General features: G+C 43.2%; 1 protein-coding gene across 3 annotated transcripts in view; it reads right to left on the bottom strand.

Annotated features, from left to right (window-relative positions):
- Positions 1–19598, bottom strand: part of faf1 (Fas (TNFRSF6) associated factor 1) — a 612606-nt gene that overhangs the window by 112794 nt on the left and 480214 nt on the right. For all 3 annotated transcript variants that reach the window (XM_072510911.1, XM_072510913.1, XM_072510912.1), the window contains 2 exons: positions 19252–19388; positions 18703–18791 (listed from right to left, as the gene is read on the bottom strand). In XM_072510911.1, coding sequence (XP_072367012.1) covers positions 18703–18791; positions 19252–19388 — 226 coding nt within the window. The remainder of the gene's footprint in view (positions 1–18702; positions 18792–19251; positions 19389–19598) is intronic.

Raw genomic sequence — 19598 nt, 5'->3', positions numbered from 1 at the left:
CTTACCGGCCTATAATTACCCGCTTTCTGCCGACCTCCTTTTTTAAACAGTGGTGTCACGTTTGCTACTTTCCGATCCTCTGGGACCACCCCAGAGTCTAGTGAATTTTGATAAATTATCACTAGTGCGTTTACAATTTCCCTAGCCATCTCTTTTAACACTCTGGGATGCATCCCATCAGGGCCAGGAGACTTGTCTACCTTTAGCCCCATTAGCTTGCCCAATACTGCCTCCTTAGTGATTACAATCATCTCAAGGTCCTCACCTATCATATCTTTATTTCCATCAGTCACTGGCATGTTATTTGTGTCTTCCACTGTGAAGACTGACCCAAAAACCTGTTCATCTCCTCAGCCATATCCCAGTCTCCTATTATTAAATCTCCCTTCTCATCTTCCAAAGGACCAATATTTACCTTAGCCACTCTTTTTTGTCTTATATGGACAATGGACATCTTTAACCTGTCCCTACTCCTCTCCGAGGTCCCCACCTGCTTCAAGAAGACCACCATCATACCAGTGCCAAAGAAAAACCAGGCGAAGAAAAACTCAATGGCTACCATCTGGTGGCCCTGACTTCAGTCGTAATGAAGTGCTTCGAGAGGTTGGTCATGAAGCGCATCACCTCCATACTCCCAGAACGCCTTGATCCACTGCAATTCGCATACCACCGCAACCGGTCCACAGCAGATGCCATCTCCCTGGCCCTACATTCATCCCTAGAGCACCTCGACAAGAAGGACTCCCACATCAGACTCCTATTTATTGACTACAGATCAGTCTTCAACACCATAATCCCAGCCAAGATCATATCAAAGCTCCAAAACCTAGGACTTGGATCCTCATTCTAGATCCTCGACTTTCTAACCCACAGACGACAATCAGTAAGAATAAACAACTCCTCCTCCACAATACTACTCGATACCGGGCCCCTGCAAGTACTTAGCCCCCCTACTATACTCCCTGTACACACACGACTGCGTGTTTGCTGACGATACGACCATAGTGGGCCGGATCTCGAATAGAGCGAGTCAGAATACAGGAGGGAGATTGAGAACCTAGTGGAGTGGTGCAGCGACAACAATCTATCCCTCAATGCCAGCAAAATTAAAGAGCTGGTCATTGATTTCAGAAAGCAAAGTACTGTACACACCCCTGTCAGCATCAACGGGGTCGAGGTGGAGATGGTTAGCAATTTCACATTCCTAGGGGTACACTACTCCAAATATCTGCCCTGGTCCACCCATGTCGACGATACCACCAAGAAAGCACAACAGCACCTATACTTCCTCAGGAAACTAAGGAAATTCGGCATGTCCACATTAACTCTTACCAACGTTTACAGATGCACTATAGAAAGCATCGTATCTGGCTGCATTACAGCCTGGTATGGCAACTGCTCGGCCCAAGACCGCAAGAAACTTCAGAGAGTCGTGAACACAGCCCAGTCCATCACACAAACCTGCCTCCCATCCATTAACTCCATCTACACCTCCCGCTGCCTGGGGAAAGCGGGCAGCAAATCAAAGACCCCTCCCACCCGGCTTACTCAATCTTCCAACTTCTCCCATCGGGCAGGAGTTACAAAAGTCTGAGAACACGCACAAACAGACTCAAAAACAGCTTCTTCCACACTGTTACCAGACTCTTAAACGACCCTCTTATGGGCAGACCTGATTAGCACTACACCCCTGTATGCTTCACCTGATGGCGGTGCTGTGCAGTTGCATTGAGTACCTTGTGTTGCCCGATTATGTATTTTCTTTTATTTCCTTTTCTTTTCATGTACTTAATTATCTGTTGAGCTGCTCGCAGAAAAATACTTTTCACTGTAACTTGGTACACATGACAATAAACAAATCCAATCCAATCACATAGGCTTCTTTAGCCTGGATTGTCAAGCTTTTCTGAGTGTTGTACAGCTGCAGTTATCCAAGCAAGTGGAGAGTATTCCATCACACTACTGACTTGTGCCTTGTACAAAGGGAGTCAGGAGTTACTTGTGGCAGAATACCCAACTTTTGACTCATGTTTGTAGCCACAATGCGTATGTGGCTTGTAAGTTTCTGATCAATGGTAATTCCCAGTATGTTGATGATGGGGGATTCATTAATGGTAATGCCACTACACGTTGAGAGGAGTTGATCGGAGTGCCTCATTAGACAGTGCCTGGAGCAAATGCCATTTATTAACCCAAGCCTGAATGTTGTAGATTAGATGTCTTGCTGCATGTGAGCATGAGACTGCTTTATTATCTGAGAAGTGGCAAAGAGAACTGAACAATGTGCAATCATCAGAAAACATCCCCACAAGTATTCTACCAGAAATAACTCTTGATTCCCTTTGTACAAGGCACAAGTCAGGAGTGTGATGGAATACTCTCCACTTGCTTGGATAACTGCAGCTCTACAAACTCAGAAAAGCTTATGACCTTATGATGAAGGGAAGATCATTTAGAAAGTGTCTATGGATGGTTGAGCCTGGGAACTGCTCTTAGGAATTCCTGCAGCAACACCATGGAGTTGAGATGGTTGGCCTCGAGCAACCACAACCAATATTTTATTTGCTAGGTAATACTCCAGGCAGTGAAGAGTTTCTCACCAACGTTCGACTGACTTAAATTTTATTTGGGTTGCTTGATGCCACACTCAACAATGCTGTCTGATGTCAAAGGCAGACGTTCTCACTTCATTGCTGGAAATCAGTTATTTTGTCCATATTTGGGCCAAGGCTGTAATGAGGTCTAGAACTGAATGATCTGGGTGAAACCTCAAGCAAACACTGATGAACACGTTATTGGTGAGCATTGCTTGTTAACATTGTCAATTATCCTTCGTTTATAGGCTGGATTTCATTTGTCCAGCTTTTTGTAGATAGGACATACTTTAACAATTTGCCAATTTGTCAGATAGATGCCAGTATCGTAGTTGTACTGAAGTAGCTTGGTTCGAGATGAGAGCAGTCCTGCAGCATAAGACATATAGATTTTGCGATTGAGTGTGCTCAACCATTTCTGGAAATCGTATTGGATGAAGTGAATTGGCTGATGATTGTATTCTGCAGTAGTAGGAATCTTAGTAAGGGGCCATGATAGATGGGTGCAGATGACTCTTCAGTTATCCTCATTGAGGGTGGGAATTTTCATGGAGTGATTCCTTGTTTAATTCTTCACCCCCACTTACAACTGGGTGTTTCAGGACTGCAAAGCTTTTGTCTGATTGGTTAATTGTGGGATGGCTTAGCTCTGTCTATAACATACGGTTTCCACTGTTGAACATACTTATGGACCTTGTTATGCCGCTTCATCAGGTTGGCACCTCATTTTAAGGTGCAACTTGGTGCTGCCCCTGGCATGTTCTTCTGCTCCCCACATTGAACTAGTGTTGGACAATTTAATTTGATGGTAAAGTGAGGGATAATCTGAGCCATGAGGGTACAAGATTCTGGTGTATTACTGTTGATGGGCCACAATGCCTTATGGATGTCCAGTTTTGAACTATGAGATTGGTTCAGAATCTATCGCATTGAATAAGATGGTAATGGTGCACAACAAGATGGGAAGTGCCCTCAGTATGAAGACAAACTATTGGTAGTTACAATGATTATCTTCACTTATTTGGGGAAATTGCTAATATTTTGGTCAGCACAACTGGTTTGCTTAATGACATCTCTGAAGTACTGTATTTAAGAGAAAAAACATGGGTAATCATGTATTGGATCTGATGTTCGGAAACAAGCCTAATTTGGTATTAGACCTTCATTTGATAGAAAAAATCCTGCGAAACATTGACAATAATGTTATTAGGCTCAATGTTCTAAAGGTACTGAAAATCTACAAATAACTCCAGGTTTCAAAATGGCTAATTTTATCAAAATGTTGATGGATTTGAAACAAATCAATCAGTGAAGCCTGCTTGGGTGGGGATGCAACTGATGTTGAATATAAATGGCATGTTTTAAGTACAAATTAAAATAAAAAGTCATGTACATTCCTGAAAGTCTGAAGGAGTTGGAATGGTAACATACTTCGATGGATGACTGATCATGTATAAAGACGGAAAACATATAAATAAAAATGTGTTTATAAACTAAAAATGTACAATAGCAAATAAAATAAAGGCAAGTGCTATGGACAATTGAAGAAATTGGATTGCTAAAATGTTACTGGAGAAGTGTAGCAAACAACCGTAGTAGTGATGTTCAAAAATTTTATTTAGCTATGCTAAGAATCAAAGACTGCATTTGGCCACTGAATGATGTTGAAGGATAGATTAGAAAGAATTCTGTGTATGGCAGAGATGTTAAAAGAGCACTTTGCATTATTTTTATTCTTCAAAATGATGCTCAACTGACAGCATTAAGTGGTGGTATTTACAGAAAGAGTATTCATATAGATGATGATATCATCTTAGGTAGAATAAGGAGCCTTAAAATCAGCTGCTAGCCCAGAAGAATCAACCAAATGGTCCTTAAAATGAGGAGACAGATGCTATAGGAGTCTCTTGTTTGTACATTTAATAACTTTCTTGTGGTGGGGACAATTTTGAAAGAATTGAAGAATTCATATCGTGCCTTTCATGACCTTGGGTTGTCCAATCGCACCTTGTACCCAATTAAGTACTTTTTTGAAGTCCTGTCGTATGCAGGAAAAATAGTGTAGGATACTGAGGTTTTGGAAAGAGTGCAGACAAGGGCCACAAGATAAATTCAGTTTTAAACAATTTAGTTATCTGGATAGCTTAAAATAGCAGGATAGAAACAGAACATGCTGGAAATACTCAGCAGGACTGGAAGTATCTGTGAAGACAGAAACAGAGTTAGCATTTCAGGTCAATGACCTTTCGTCAGAAATGAGTAGTGTGCTTTTGTTTCACTTTGTCTACTTTAGAGAAACAGACTCGGGAATTTGATCAAGGTTTTCAAATCACGAAGATTCAGATTACATCCACAAGAAAGAATGATTTCAACTGGATTATTTTCTCTCTGCATTCTTCGGCATCAGAGTACCAAATGACTCTGACTCGACCACCTCTGCTGGCAGTGCATTCCACGCACCCACCACTCTGTGTAAAAAACCTACCCGGACGTCTCTCCTATATCTTCCTCCAATCACCTAACAATGGTGTCCCCTCGTGACAGCCATTTCCGCCCTGGGGAAAAGTCTCTGGTTATCCACTCTATCCATGCCTCTCATCACCTTGTACACCTCCATCAAGTCACCTCTCGTCCTTCTTCGCTCCAGTGAGAAAAGCCCTTGCTCCCTCAACCTTTCTTCATAAGACATGCCCTCCAGTCCAGGCAGCATCCTGGTAAATCTCCTCTGCACCCTCTCCAAAGCATCCACATCCTTCCTATAATGAGGAGACCAGAACTGGACACAATATTCCAAGTGTGGTCTAACCAGGGTTTTATAAAGCAACAGCAAAACCTCGCGGCTCTTAAACTCAATCCCCGGCAACACACCATAGGCCTTCTTAAAAACCCCATCAACCTGGGAGGCAACTTTGAGAGATCTATGTACATGGAATCCAAGATCCCTCTGATCCTCCACACTTCCAAGAATCCTGCCTTTAACCCTGTATTCAGCATTCAAATTCGACCTTCCAAAATTAATCATTTCACATTTATCGAGGTTGAACTCCATCTGCCACTTCTCAGCCCAGCTCTGCATCCTGTCAATGTCCTGTTGTAACCTGCAATAGCCCGCGACACTATCTACAACTACACCAACCTTCGTGTCATCGGCAAACTTACTAACCCACCCTTCCACTTCCTCATCCAAGTCATTTATAAAAACCACAAAGAGCAGAGGTCCCAGAACAGATCCCTGCGGGACACCACTGGTCACCGACCTCCAGGCAGAATACTTTCCATCCACTACCATTGGCTGTCTTCTTTCAGACAGCCAATTCTGTATCCAGACAGCCAAAATTTCCTGTATCCTATGCCCCCTAACTTTCTAAATGAGCCTACCACGGGGAACCTTATCAAGTGCCTTACTGAAATCCATATACACCACATTCACTGCCCAACCTTCATCAATTTGTCTCGTCACATCCGCAAAGAATTCAATGAGGCTTGTGAGGCATGACCTGCTCCTCACAAAGCCATGCTGACTATCTTTAATCAAACTATGTTTTTCTAAATAATCATAAATCCTATCTCTCAGAATCCTTTCCAATATTTTGCTCACCAGACGCAGGGGAACAACATTCGCCTCCCTCCAATCATCTGGTACTAATCCAGTGGAGAGTGAGGACGCAAAGATCATCGCCAAAGGCGCAGCAATCTCCTCCCTCGCTTCCCATAGTAACCTTGGGTATATCCCGTCAGGCCCAGGGGACTTATCTATCCTGATGCTTTTCAAAATTTCCAGCACATCCTCCTTCTTAATGGCAACCTGTTTGAGTCTATTAACCTGGTTCGCACTGTTCTCACGAGCAACAAGGTCCCTCTCTCTAGTGAATACTGAAGCAAAATATTCATTTAGGGCCTCCCCTATCTCCTCAGATCCTAGGCACAAGTTCCCTCCACTATCCCTGAACGGCCCTACTCTCACTCTGATCATCCTCTTATTTCTCACAAGTGTAGAACGCCTTGTGGTTTACCTTAATCCTTCCCGCCAGGGCTTTTTCATGCCTCCTTCTAGCTCTCCTAAGTCCATCTTTGAGTTCCTTCCTGGCTACCTCGTAACCCACTAGAGCCGTGCCAGATCCTTGCTTCCTCAACCTTACATAAGCCTCCTTCTTCCTCTTGACTAGAAGCTCCACTTCTCTTGTCATCCAAGGCTCCTTCACCTTACCATTCCTTCCTCGTCTCAGTGGGACAAAGCTATCCAGCACTCGCAGCAAGTGCTCCTCAAACAACCCCCACATTACTGTTGTGCATTTCCCCAAGAACAACTGTTCCCACTTGATGCTCCTCAGCTCCTGTCTAATAGCAGTATGATTTCCCGTCCCCCAATTAAATACCTTCCCATACTGTCTGTTCCTATCCCTCCCCATGATTATGTTAAAGGTCAAGGAGTTGTGATCACTGTCACCGAAATGCTGTCCCACCTAGACATCTGACACCTGGCCTGGTTCGTTGCCAAGCACCAAATCCAATATGGCCTCCCCCTAGTCAGCCTATCTACATATTGAGTCAGGAATCCTCCCTGTACACACCTGACAAAATCTGCTCCATCCAAACTACTTGCAGGAAGGAGGTTCCAGTCAATATTAGAGGAGTTGAAGTCACCCATGCCAACAACTCTGTTACTTCTGCACTTTTCCAAGATCTGCCGCCCAATCTGTTTCTCCATCTCTCTGCTGCTATTGGGGGTCTATAGAAAACATCCAATAAAGTGACTGCTCCTTTCTTGTTTCTGACTTCCACCGATACTGACTCAGTAGACAAACCCTCCTTGACTACTTCCTTTTCTGCATTTTTGTTTATTAATTGATATTTTGTGTTTATTAATATCTTCATAATACAAAAACAGAAACCATTTAATCACCAAGAAAACAAAACCATCAGCTTGCAAGCCAGCACATGCTGTCGCCCCCATCCCCAAAAGGTGGCCCCACATTGGTGGAAAGGTGCCCAAATGAGCAACACAGACCACCGGAAAATGACACACAATGTGGGGCATGGCAGAAGAGAAAGAGAGAGGACGGAACGGTTCAACCCAAAAACATTTCCATTGAACAAAACAACCAGCTTTCAAGCCAGCAGACGGTCACTTCTCTCCCCACCCCCAACCTAACAGTAGCTCCACATAGGTGGAAAGACGTCCAAATGAGCAGCACAGACCACCAGAAAAGGACACACTCTTGCCCTGCCCCAAAGGCAGTCCCACATCACTGTAAAGGCGCCCAAAGGAGCAGCGCAGAACACTGGAAAAGGATAGACCGATGTGGGGCATGGCGGAAGAGAGGGAGAGAACACCCCTCCCCTCCCACGAGGAAGCCTAGTTCAACCCAAAAAAGAAACAGCTCCATTACACAAAAAATCAAGACAAAATACAGGGTAACCACAAAAAGCCAAACCCCGCCACGCCCAACAAACAATGAAGAACAACACAAAGCCACCAGCACTTAAGCCATCCAGCCCTCCCCCCCCCCCTCCCCCACTTCTCCCGATTCCAGCAACAGCCCCACGTTGGTGAAATGGCACCCGCAAGCAAGATAGTCCATCGGAAAAAGGACAGGCAGAACACGGCTGAAGGGAGAGAGAAAAAACATCCCTTCCCCTCACCAGCACCAGTGCCTGAATCCCTGGTGCACAGAAGCATGAGGGACTGCAACTGGCGAGCACCCGGCTGCTAGGCACAAAAACAATAAACAAAAAGAGTACAATAACAAACATACAATTCCCCACCAGTGAGACAAAGACCAACATCAGTGCAAAGAGTTACACAGTCAATTGGGCTGCCGCTCTGCCACTCCCACAGTACCGGCATCTGGCCTTCAGACACCATCCAGTTCAATGACTGCAAGAGCAAGTTCTTTCTCCTCCACCATCTGCCTGGCAGCAGGCCAACCAAAATCTAATCCTTGCTTCACTCCAAGATTTTTCAAATATAAATTTAGAGTACCCAATTATTTTTTTTCCAATTAAGGGCCAATTTAGTGTGGCCAATCCACCTACCCTACACATCTTTGGGTTGTGGGGGCGAAACCAACGCAAACACGGGGAGAATGTGCAAACTCCACAAGGACAGTGACCCAGAGCAGGGATTGAACCTGGGACTCAGCGCCGTGAGGCAACAAGGCTAACCCACTGCGCCACCGTGCTGCCCGCTTCACTCCAAGTTGGCAAGCAAAAAGGCAACCATACACAGCAAATACACAGCACCAGGCGTAACAGCTGCAGGCAGGCCGCTTCTCTTCTTTCCCTCCCCTGCTAGCAGCTTGCGGCAGCAGGCTCCTCTTCCCCTCTATCCAACCGGTAGCTGCATTGTTCTCCCATATCCAGGCTTCAAAGTACAAAAAGGCACCCAGCATCCAAAATAAAACACCAGGTCTGGAAACAGGTTACAGCCAAAACAGCAGGAGCTCAGAGAAACACAACTCCAGCCAGCAGCAAGTGCAGGCTTTGGCAAATGTTAAGCCAGCTCCATTGTTAAAGGCAGGTGATGTGCATTGCCTCGACTATAAATGGACACAGTTGGAACAGTTGGCTTTGGGGAACAGAAAGATGCTGGCACTCTGCTGAGATGTGAAAATAAATCTGCTCAAGGTAAAAGACCAGCCTCATGCTTATACTTTCTTCACATGCAATTATCGGTAGCAGAGGATGAACAGCAAGTCTGGGTAATTGGTTGCTGTAAAAGGAGGTTTTTGACTCCATCCTCTGAAGGAGAAGCAGCATACTGCTGTTGACAAATTTAAATTACAGGATGGCAGAAAGATGATGCAAAATACCAGGCCGAGACTATCCACTGATTTTCTCGGAGATGAAACCGGATGAGCAATGGAAAACTGAAGGTGACCCATGGACATGGGTTGCTTCATTATTTTGAAAAATGTATGTATGGCTTTGACTTTGTCATTTCTTGAAAACAGTAAGATTAGGAGTATTTTCTGAATGGAACGTGAATGATTTGGATAATGAAGAGGGATTGAACATTCTGATACTATTTTAGATAAATTCTACAATAAGGATGACTCATTGAAAGCATATGAAGCACAGTTACCCTTTGATAGATTGAAGAAAACAGATGATCAGTCCATAGAGGAATGTATCATGGACTTTGACAGATGGTATAAAAGACTGAGGAGATTTGAACTTTAAATCCCTGAATCTGCATTGGCATTTAAGTTTCTTGATTGTGTATGCGCTTCTCATGTCAACAGACATTTGGTATAGATCGGGGTTCAATTTCAAAGTAAAGACTTTTTTTTTAGTCTATATGACTGCTGCCCTAAACATATTCCTGGGAAGGCAGTCATTTCAAGCTACTTTCCTCGTGAATACAGATAACTCTGTGATGAGGCAACGGTTGGAGCATTTGATGGTGGCTGGGTTTAGAGATCGACAAAACATTAAACACAGATTCCAGTTCAAAGATGGGATTATTGGTAAACCATCTGAAGATGGTGGTACTTTTAACCAATTTGAGGGTCAAGACAAAAAGTCGGTCTCGGATGGCGACCGCAGATGCTTAACTCTAAGAAAAATATGGGGAATGGTGAATCAATGTTATCGGCTTCATTCCAAGTATGCAATGCATTGCCCACAGCGAAGGAATCACTTTTTGAAATAATGCATGAAACAGATAATTCAGAGGCTGAAAATATGATGGGAACTACCATGATGGAATTGTGTCGGCCACTGAGAATTTGGACCCAGTGATGTGTATTTTAACAGCTGATTTATTCAACTGTGCAGTTTTAGATAGTGGTTACACTTCAAAGTGTGTGGGATGGACTAACATAACCGTTACCTGGAGTTTCTTGATGAGGCAGATCAACAGAAGGTCGAAGAGTATGAAAGTGTTACATGTTTCAGGTTTGGAGATGACAACATGTTAATGCCTTCCAAAAGTGTAGTGAAAAGAAAATAATGCGCGTCATCCAAAGGGTAGTATTTTCTTGCAGGATAGCTGGGATCAGCCTTTTCATTAGTGCAGGTGGAGGCAATGGCATAGTGGTATTGTCGCTGGACTAGTAAACCAGAGACCCAGATAAAGATCTGGGGACCTGCGTTTGAATCCTACTACGGCAGGCGATGGAATTTAAACTCAATAAAATATCTGGAATTAAAAATCTAATGATGACCATGAAACCATTGTCAATTGTCGTAAAAACCATCTGGTTCCCTAATATCCTTTAGGGAAAGAAATCTGCCATCCTTACCTGGTCTGGCCTACATGTGACTCCAGACCCACAGAAATGTGGTTGACTCTTAAATGTCCTCTGAAGTAGCCTAGCAAGCCATTGAGTTGTATTCAACCGCTACGAAAACACAAAAAAGGAATGAAACCGGCCAGCCCATCCGGCATCGAACCAGGCACCGGAAACGACAATGGCAAACCCAACCCTGCCTGTTATATTACCCTTGATGGTAATATGTTGTGTTCTTTGTCTTTTGTTCCAGAATGGTCCGTTGAGTTGATGATAAGGAATCCACCAATCATTGGGTTGAAATAAAACAAATTTATTGTCTACCGATTAATTAAATGAAGTTCGCACAACCTACTGAGCTATAGTTAATAATAAAATAATACTGAATCTGTCTAGCAGTAATCAATAATCTCTAATAATATCCTCGTGTTAACTCTCTCTAATCCCTCGTGCTGATCTCAGGCTTTCTTCTTTGCTAAACCAGAATTCCCCGAGGTCTGATTTATATACAGAGAAATGGTGGTGTCCTCTAGTGTTTGAATTACACAGAGATGTAATAATTAACCCTTCACTAGCTTGCCTATATACATATCATTGCACTGCCGACCTTGCAAAGTCATCCTTCCTAACATCTGGGGGATTGTGTCAAAGTTGGGAAAGCTGTCTCACAGACTAGTTAAGCAACAGCCTGACCTAGTCATACTCACAGAATCATACCTTACGGACAATGTTCCAGACACCACTATCACCATTCCTGGGTATGTCCTGTCTCACCGGCAGGACCGACACAGTAAAGGTGGCAGTACAGTGGTATATAGTCAGGAGGGAGTTGTCCTGGGAGTCATGAACATTGACTCTGGATTGCATGAAGTCACATGCAATGGCATCAGCTTAAACATGGGCAAGGAAACCTCCTGCTGATTACCACGTCCCACCCACTATCAACTGGTGAATCAGTACTCCTCCATGTTGAATACCACTTTGAGGAAGCACTGAGAGAGGAAGGCGCAGAATATGCTTTGGGTGGGGGAACTTCAATATCCATCACCAAGAGTGGCTCAGTAGCACCACCACAGTCCGAGCTGGCCGGGTCCTAAAGGACAGAGCTGCTAAACTGGGACTACAGCAGATCCATGACAGAATCGGTAGAAGTAACCACCGCACAGTCCTTGTGGAGACAAAGTCCTGGATTCAAATTGAGGATACCCTCCATCGTGTTGTGTGGCACTGCCGCCGTGCTAAATCGGGTAGACTTCGAACAGATTTAGCAAATCATAGAACATAGAACATTACAGCGCAGTACAGGCCCTTCGGCCCTCGATGTTGCGCCGACCTGTGAAACCACTCTAAAGCCCATTTAGACTATTCCCTTATCGTCCATATGTCTATCCAATGACCATTTGAACACCCTTAGTGTTGGCGAGTCCACTACTGTTGCAGGCAGGGCATTCTATGCCCTTACTACTCTCTAAGTAAAGAACCTACCTCTGACATCTGTCTTATATCTATCTCCCCTCAATTTAAAGCTATGTCCCCTTGTGCTAGACATCACCATCCGAGGAAAAAGGCTCTTAACTGTCCACCCTATCCAATCCTCTGATCATCTTGTATGCCTCAATTAAGTCACCTCTTAACCTTCTTCTCTCTAACGAAAACAGCCTCAAGTCCCTCAGCCTTTCCTCATAAGATCTTCCCTCCATACCAGGCAACATTCTGGTAATTTTCCTCTGCACCCTTTCCAATGCTTCCACAGTCTTCCTACAATGCGGTGACCAGAATTGCACGCAATACTCCAAATGCAGCCGCACCAGAGTTTTGTACAGCTGCAACATGACCTCATGGCTCCGAAACTCAATCCCTCTACCAATAAAAGCTAACACACCGTACGCTTTCTTAACAACCCTCTAAACGTGAGTGGCAACTTTCAGGGATCTATGTACATGGACACCGAGATCTCTCTGCTCATCCACACTGCCAAGAATCTTACCATTAGCCCACTACTCTGTCTTCATGTTATTCCTTCCAAAATGAATCACCTCACACTTTTCTGCATTAAACTCCATAAAAGACTGGGCATCCGTGTGGCGCTGTGGGCCATTAGCAGCAGCAGAATTGTATTCAACCAAAATCTTCAACCTCATTGCCCAGCATATCCCCCACTCTACCATTAGCACTAAGCCAGGGGATCAACCCTGGTTCAATGAAGAATGCAGGGGAGCATGCCAGGAGCAACATCAGGCATCCCGAAAAATTAGGTGTCAACCTGGTGAAGCTAAAACACAGGGCTACTTGTGTACCAAACAGCAGAAGCAGCAAGTAATAGACAAGAGCGAAGCGAATCCACAACACTCACATCAGATCTAAGCTCTGCAGTTCTGCCACATCCAGCCGTGAATGGTGGTGGACAATTAAAAACTCACTTGAGGAGGAGGCTCCACAAATATCCCCATCCTCAATAATTGAGGAGCCAGCACACATGTGCAAAAGACAAGGCTGAGGCATTTGCAACAGTCTTCAGCCAGAAGTGCCGTGTGGATGAACCTCTCAGTTTCCTCCAGAGGTCCCTAGCATCACAGATGTCAGTCGCACCCCTAGCCAAGCTGTTCCAGTACTGCTATAACACTGGCATCTACCTGGCAATGTGGAAAATTGGCCAGGTGTGTCCTGTAGACAAGAAACAGGACAAATCCAACCCAGCCAATTACCACCCTATCAGTCTACTCTCCATCATCAGCAAAGTGATTGAAAAGTAATCGACAGTGCTATCTCAGCAATAACCTGCTCACGGATGGTCAGTTTGGGTTCTGCCAGAGTCACTCAGCTCTTGACCTCATTACAGCCATGGTTCAAATATAGACAAAAGAGCTGAATGCCACAGGTGAGGTGAGAGTGATTGCTCCTGACATCAAGGCAGCATTTGACCGTGTTTGGCATCAATGAGCCCTAGTTAAATTGGAGTCAATGGGAATCAGGGGGAAATCTCTCCGCTGGTTGGAGTCATACCTGGCACAAAGGAAGATGGTTACAGTGGTTGGAGGTCAATCATCTCAGCTCCAGGATATCACTTCAGTTCCTTCAGCTGCTTCGTCACTGGCCTCCTTCCATCATAAGGTCAAAAGTGGGGATGTTTGCGGATGACTGCACAATGTTCAGCACCATTTGCGACTCCTCAGATAATGAAGCAGTCCATGTCCAAATACAGCAAGACCTGGACAATATGCTGGTTTGGGCTGACAAGTGGCAAGTTACATTTGCGCCACACAAGTGCCAGGCAATGACCATCTCCTACAAGAGAGGATCTAACCACCACCCCATGACATTTAATGGCATGACCATCGCTGAATCCCCCACAATCAACATCCTGGGGTTGCCATTGATCAGAAACTGAACTGGACTTGCCATATTAATACTATGGCTACCAGGTCAGGTCAAAGGCTAGGAATCCTACGGCGAGTAACTCGAGTAAATCCTGACCCCCCCAAAGCCTGTCCACTATCTCCAAGGCACAAATCAGAGTGTAAAGGAATACTCTCCACTTGCCTGGATGAGTGCAGCTCCAACACCGCTCAAGAAGCTCAACACCATCCAGGACAAAGTAACCGGTATGGTTGCTCCCCCTTCCACAAACTTTGAAATCTTGCACCAATGACGAACAGTGGCAGGTGTGTGTACCACCTACAAGATGCACTGCAGTAATTCACCAAGAATCCTTAGAGAGCATCTTCCAAACTCATGGCCACCGGCATCTAGAAGGACAAAAGCAGCAGATACCTGGGAATCCCACCACCTAGAGATTCCCTTCCAAGTCACTCTGGAAATATATCGCCGTTCCTTCACTGTCACTGGGGCAACATCCTGGAACACCCTCCCTAACAGCAATTAGTGTACCTACACCTCAAGGACTGCGACGGTTCAAGAAGGCAGCTCACCACAACCTTCTGAAGGGCAACTAAGGATGGGCAATAAATGCTGGCCTAACCAGCAATGCCCACTTCCCATAAATGAATAAAAAGTGTAGTTTCGAGTGACATATCTCCATTGTTAAGCAGATGCTCCATGAACAAAAAGCACAGATGACGTGAGACATGAAGAAATGTGCGTGGGAAGACTGTGAATCTACATTTCACTAGGTTAGGCATTACTGTCTATCAATAAGGAAGCTAGAAATTTCTCATTAAAAAGCTCAAGGAGTCTTGTTAATTCTGGAATAAGAATTTGGTGTACAAAATTGTGATTATTTGGAAGTTGCATTGACAGTTTGCACCTCTGGTGCCATAAAACGAAAGGCTTTACTACGAGGTGCTGTATAAAGAATATGACTACCTTATTGAGCAAGTCAGGGCTTGATGTGAAATTTGTATAAAATATGAGAAGACACCACCACATCCTATTGTGAGCTTGTCACTAGCCAGTGACTTTTACGACGCAGTGGCTATAGACTTAAATGTATGATACAAAGCTGGGGATTCTTTTGTTACACTGCATAGAAATGAAGAACAGATTTAGCGTATCCACTGTAATACATGGCTAAGACAGATAAATCATTGTCAATAAGGCATGGAGAAATGAGTGGGAACAGGATTAAGAACACCAACCAAATTACTGACAGGTAATGCTGGGGAATTTGCCAATTAGGAATTTAAAAACGTGTGAAAATTTGAATATCGTAAGTTATGCACACCATGGTTCAGAGCCTGCTCAGTAATGGTCTGTGAGAGAAACCATGGATGACATGTTGCAAAAATATTGGTTGATCAACCAGATTGTAAATTGTAAATGGTGCTGGCATGAGCAGTATATGCAAATAACTCTTTGCAAATGGTTGAGGGGTGCAGTCCATACCAGTTGGTTTGTGGCAGGAATCCAAATTTGCCTTTGGTCCTATCAGATGCCCCTCGTCTCTGGAAGAAACTTGCATTATCTCTACTTTTTCTGTTCATCTGAATGCTTTGCGCACAGAAAGACTTACATTAATACTCGTGATTAGAACTAGTGATAATTTATCAAAATTCACTAGACTCTGGGGTGTCCCAGAGGATTGGAAAGTAGCAAACGTGACACCACTGTTTAAAAAAGGTCGGCAGAAAGCGGGTAATTATAGGCCGGTAAGCTTAACTTCGGTTGTAGGGAAAATGCTGGAATCTATCATTAAGGAGGAAATAGCGGGGCACCTGAGAGAAATTGTCCCATTGGGCAGACGCAGCATGGGTTCATAAAGGGTAGGTCGTGTCTGACTAATTTGGTAGAATATTTTGAGGACATTACCAGTGCAGTAGATAACGGGGAGCCAATGGATGTGGTATATCTGGATTTCCAGAAAGCTTTTGACAAGGTGCCACACAAAAGGTTACTGCATAAACTAAAGATGCATGGCATTGAGGGTAAAGTGGTAGCATGGGTAGAGGATTGGTTAACTAACAGAAAGCAGAGAGTGGGGATAAATGGGTGTTTCTCTGGTTGGCAACCTGCAACTAGTGGGGTCCCTCAAGGATCAGTGTTGGGCCTGCAGTTGTTTACAATTTACATAGATGATTTGGAGTTGCGGACCAAGTGCAATGTGGCAAAGTTTGTAGACGACACTAAGATGAGTGGTAAAGCAAAAAGTGCAGAGGATACCAGAAGTCTGCAGAAGGATTTGGATAGGTTAGGTGAATGGGCTAGGGTCTGGCAGATGGAATTCAATGTTGCCAAGTGTGAGGCTATCCATTTTGGGAGGAATAACAGCAGAATGGATTATTATTTAAACGGTAAGATGTTAAAACATGCTGCTGTGCAGAGGGACCAGGGTGTGCTGGTGCACGAGTCGTAAAAAGTTGGTGTGCAGGTGCAACAGGTGATTAAGAAGGCTAATCGTGTTTTGTCTTTCATTGCTAGAGGGATGGAGTTCAAGACTAGGGAGGTTATGCTGCAATTGTATAAGGTGTTGGTGAGGCTACATCTGGCGTATTGTGTTCAGTTTTGGTCTCCTTACCTGAGAAAGGACATAGTGGCACTGGAGGGAGTGCAGAGGAGATTCACTAGGTTGATCCCAGAGTTGAGGGGATTAGATTATGACGAGAGGTTGAGTAGACTGGGACTGTACTCATTGGAGTTTAGAAGGATGCGGGGGGATCTTATTGAAACATATAAAATTATGAAGGGAATAGATAGGATAGATGCCAGGTTGTTTCCACTGGTCGGGGAAAGCAGAACTAGGGGGCATAGCCTCAAAATAAGGGGAAGTAGATTTAGGACCGAGTTTAGGAGGAACTTCTTCACCCAAAGGGTTGTGAATCTCTGGAATTCCTTGCCCAGTGAAGCAGTTGAGGCTCCTTCTTTAAACGTTTCTAAGAAAAAGATAGATACCTTTCTAAAGAATAAAGGGATTCGAGGATATGGTGTACGGGCCGGAGAGTGGAGCTGAGTCCACAAAGATCAGCCATGATTTCATTGAATGGCGGAGCAGGCTCGAGGGGCCAGATGGCCTACTCCTGTTCCTAGTTCTTACGTTCTTATTAAAGCAGATGTTTCAGAGAAAATTTGGTGAAATGTACGGCACCACATCAGGCTGACAGGAATACAGTTTAGTCAACGAGACCTGGCCCATTCACTGTGCTTTCTGGCCTTCCACATCTTCACTGCATTTTGCCAATCCACAGGTCTTCTTTCCTGACCTACATCCTGCACATTTAACCAATGTTTCTATTTACCAGTGGATTTTCCTGCCCTTCCTGTGATTGGTGGCACTTTGACCCCTTTAGTAGTAGGCAGTGAGGGAAAAGTGGTATTTGTACAACACGGGAATCAAACCATTAGGTTCATTCTTCGGGACTAACTGGTACTGGCTTTACCTTTACAGATTTGGAACAAAACACAGACAGTGAAGAGGCACTGTGCATTTTACATACATACATATTGGGCAATTATGAGTTGTTGACTGCAGCAAATAGAGAATTGACTGACTAGAAACACTGAAGAGCAAGATAAGGCTATTGATTCAAAAGTCCAACTATCCAAAGGAGGAACTAGTTAACATACATGCCAGAATAAGTATGTATAGAAGCTTCAGTAGAAATGTTAACTTTGGTGAAGAGTCACATAGGTTAAATTGTCAGAAGTAAGGTTTTGATAAAATTGCAAAGGCATTTGTATCAGATTTCAAAATTTAATTTCTGCAGTTACAAAGAGAAAACATCCGTAGATTGGGTTACTGAAATCCAGTTCTGAGAGGAGTTCAACAGTTGACATAATTTGAAATATTTTATACCAATTTAATATGTGTAATGTGACAACCCTATGCTTAATTAACTGGCCATAACTGAGATCAAGTATCTCCCAGGCAAGAGGTTAAAGAAACCAGAGTTCTTGCTCTGATTGAAGAAAGGTTTTGTGTGAACACTGGATGAGGATAAGGTCAGGCGCAATAATATTCACTCTGCACTGACTGATGCACACAGATAAGTAATTACTTGGATAAGATAGTGAAGGCTATCACAATTCATGGAATAGTGTTCTGCAGCATGTGAACAACATCAGGAGTGAAGGGAATTATATGAAAAAAATTTGAAAGTTTTTCTTTAAAAAAAAAAAACTGAAAATGCCAACTCCAAATTTCAATAATGAGAGCAATTTGTTTTAAAATAAACATTGAGTATGTGTATGTTCGTTGGATTAAAAAAAAAGTACATCAAATGCAAAAAAGAAGTTTGGAAACTCCTCACTTTTAAAAGGAGTACTTTTGTCTCAATTAATTTTTTTTTCATCTTCTGAAAATATTTTGCAAGTCCTGTATTGTGCCTCCAATTTGCATTTTAAGAAAAGAATAGTTTTTAAAGTCCGAAGATGGTCTACGGTCGCAGCAAATAAAACATATAAATATTTTCACATCTCTTTACCTCATCCCTTATATCCTCTTGTTGTTGAGCTGCGAAGATCTCCATGGCATTAATCAGCCGCATCATCAAATCATCTACTGTTGTATTACCTAGCAACAAAGGAACACAACCGAGCTTTAAGCTATTAAGATTAATGTATGTTTGATGGAGGCAAGCAATTTCAGCTTTCATTAGAAAGGTATTAAGTAGAGGCACAGTTAAAAAAGGTATGAATTCAAGATTGGATTGAATGTATTAAGTGGCAGGACAGCTATTTTTAACCACATACTTAAACACCCTTGTTTTTAGTTTGCAAGGGAAGATCCATTTGTGAATATTATACTTGATAGAAGAAAAATCTTGAAAAAGATTAATTTACCAGAAAGCATTTTGTGCATCATGCATAGACACAACATAAATCAAAGTACTGTATTCAAATGTTCTCATCCTCAGAATAAACATTCACCAAAGTGACAAATACAATTATTGGATTTTCTAATTTCTGCCGTTTGTCTTGATTGTTCCACAAACAAATTACACTCAGAATATTAATTTTCTACTTGAAATTACCTTGAATCACGTTCAAAACTTCATTGGATGATCGTTTCCCCATTATTATGAGTAGTAAGGGAAACTGATCAGTTTTGTATGTCCGTATGGTTTGGGCCACAACACTACCAAAATGTCTTGTGCACATGCTCAAAAACCTGTAGAAAGAGGGAAAAAACACAACTTGGTCAAGAAAAGCATTCAATAGTCTTTAACCTGTAACTGAGTCAAGCACAAAGCTGAAAATGTTTTTTGCATGAATTAAAATGTATTTCAATATTTTTCAACAGGCTTTGAAAAACATCCTAATCTTTATAATATCCCATATATAAAATGCTCTCAATTGTGCACGTTTGAGATAACGTGCT

The sequence above is a fragment of the Scyliorhinus torazame genome, chromosome 7 (genome assembly GCF_047496885.1).
Source record: "Scyliorhinus torazame isolate Kashiwa2021f chromosome 7, sScyTor2.1, whole genome shotgun sequence".
Lineage (NCBI taxonomy): Eukaryota > Metazoa > Chordata > Chondrichthyes > Carcharhiniformes > Scyliorhinidae > Scyliorhinus > Scyliorhinus torazame.
Note: the sequence above shows the minus strand (reverse complement) of the source record. Positions and strands in the feature narration are given on the sequence as shown.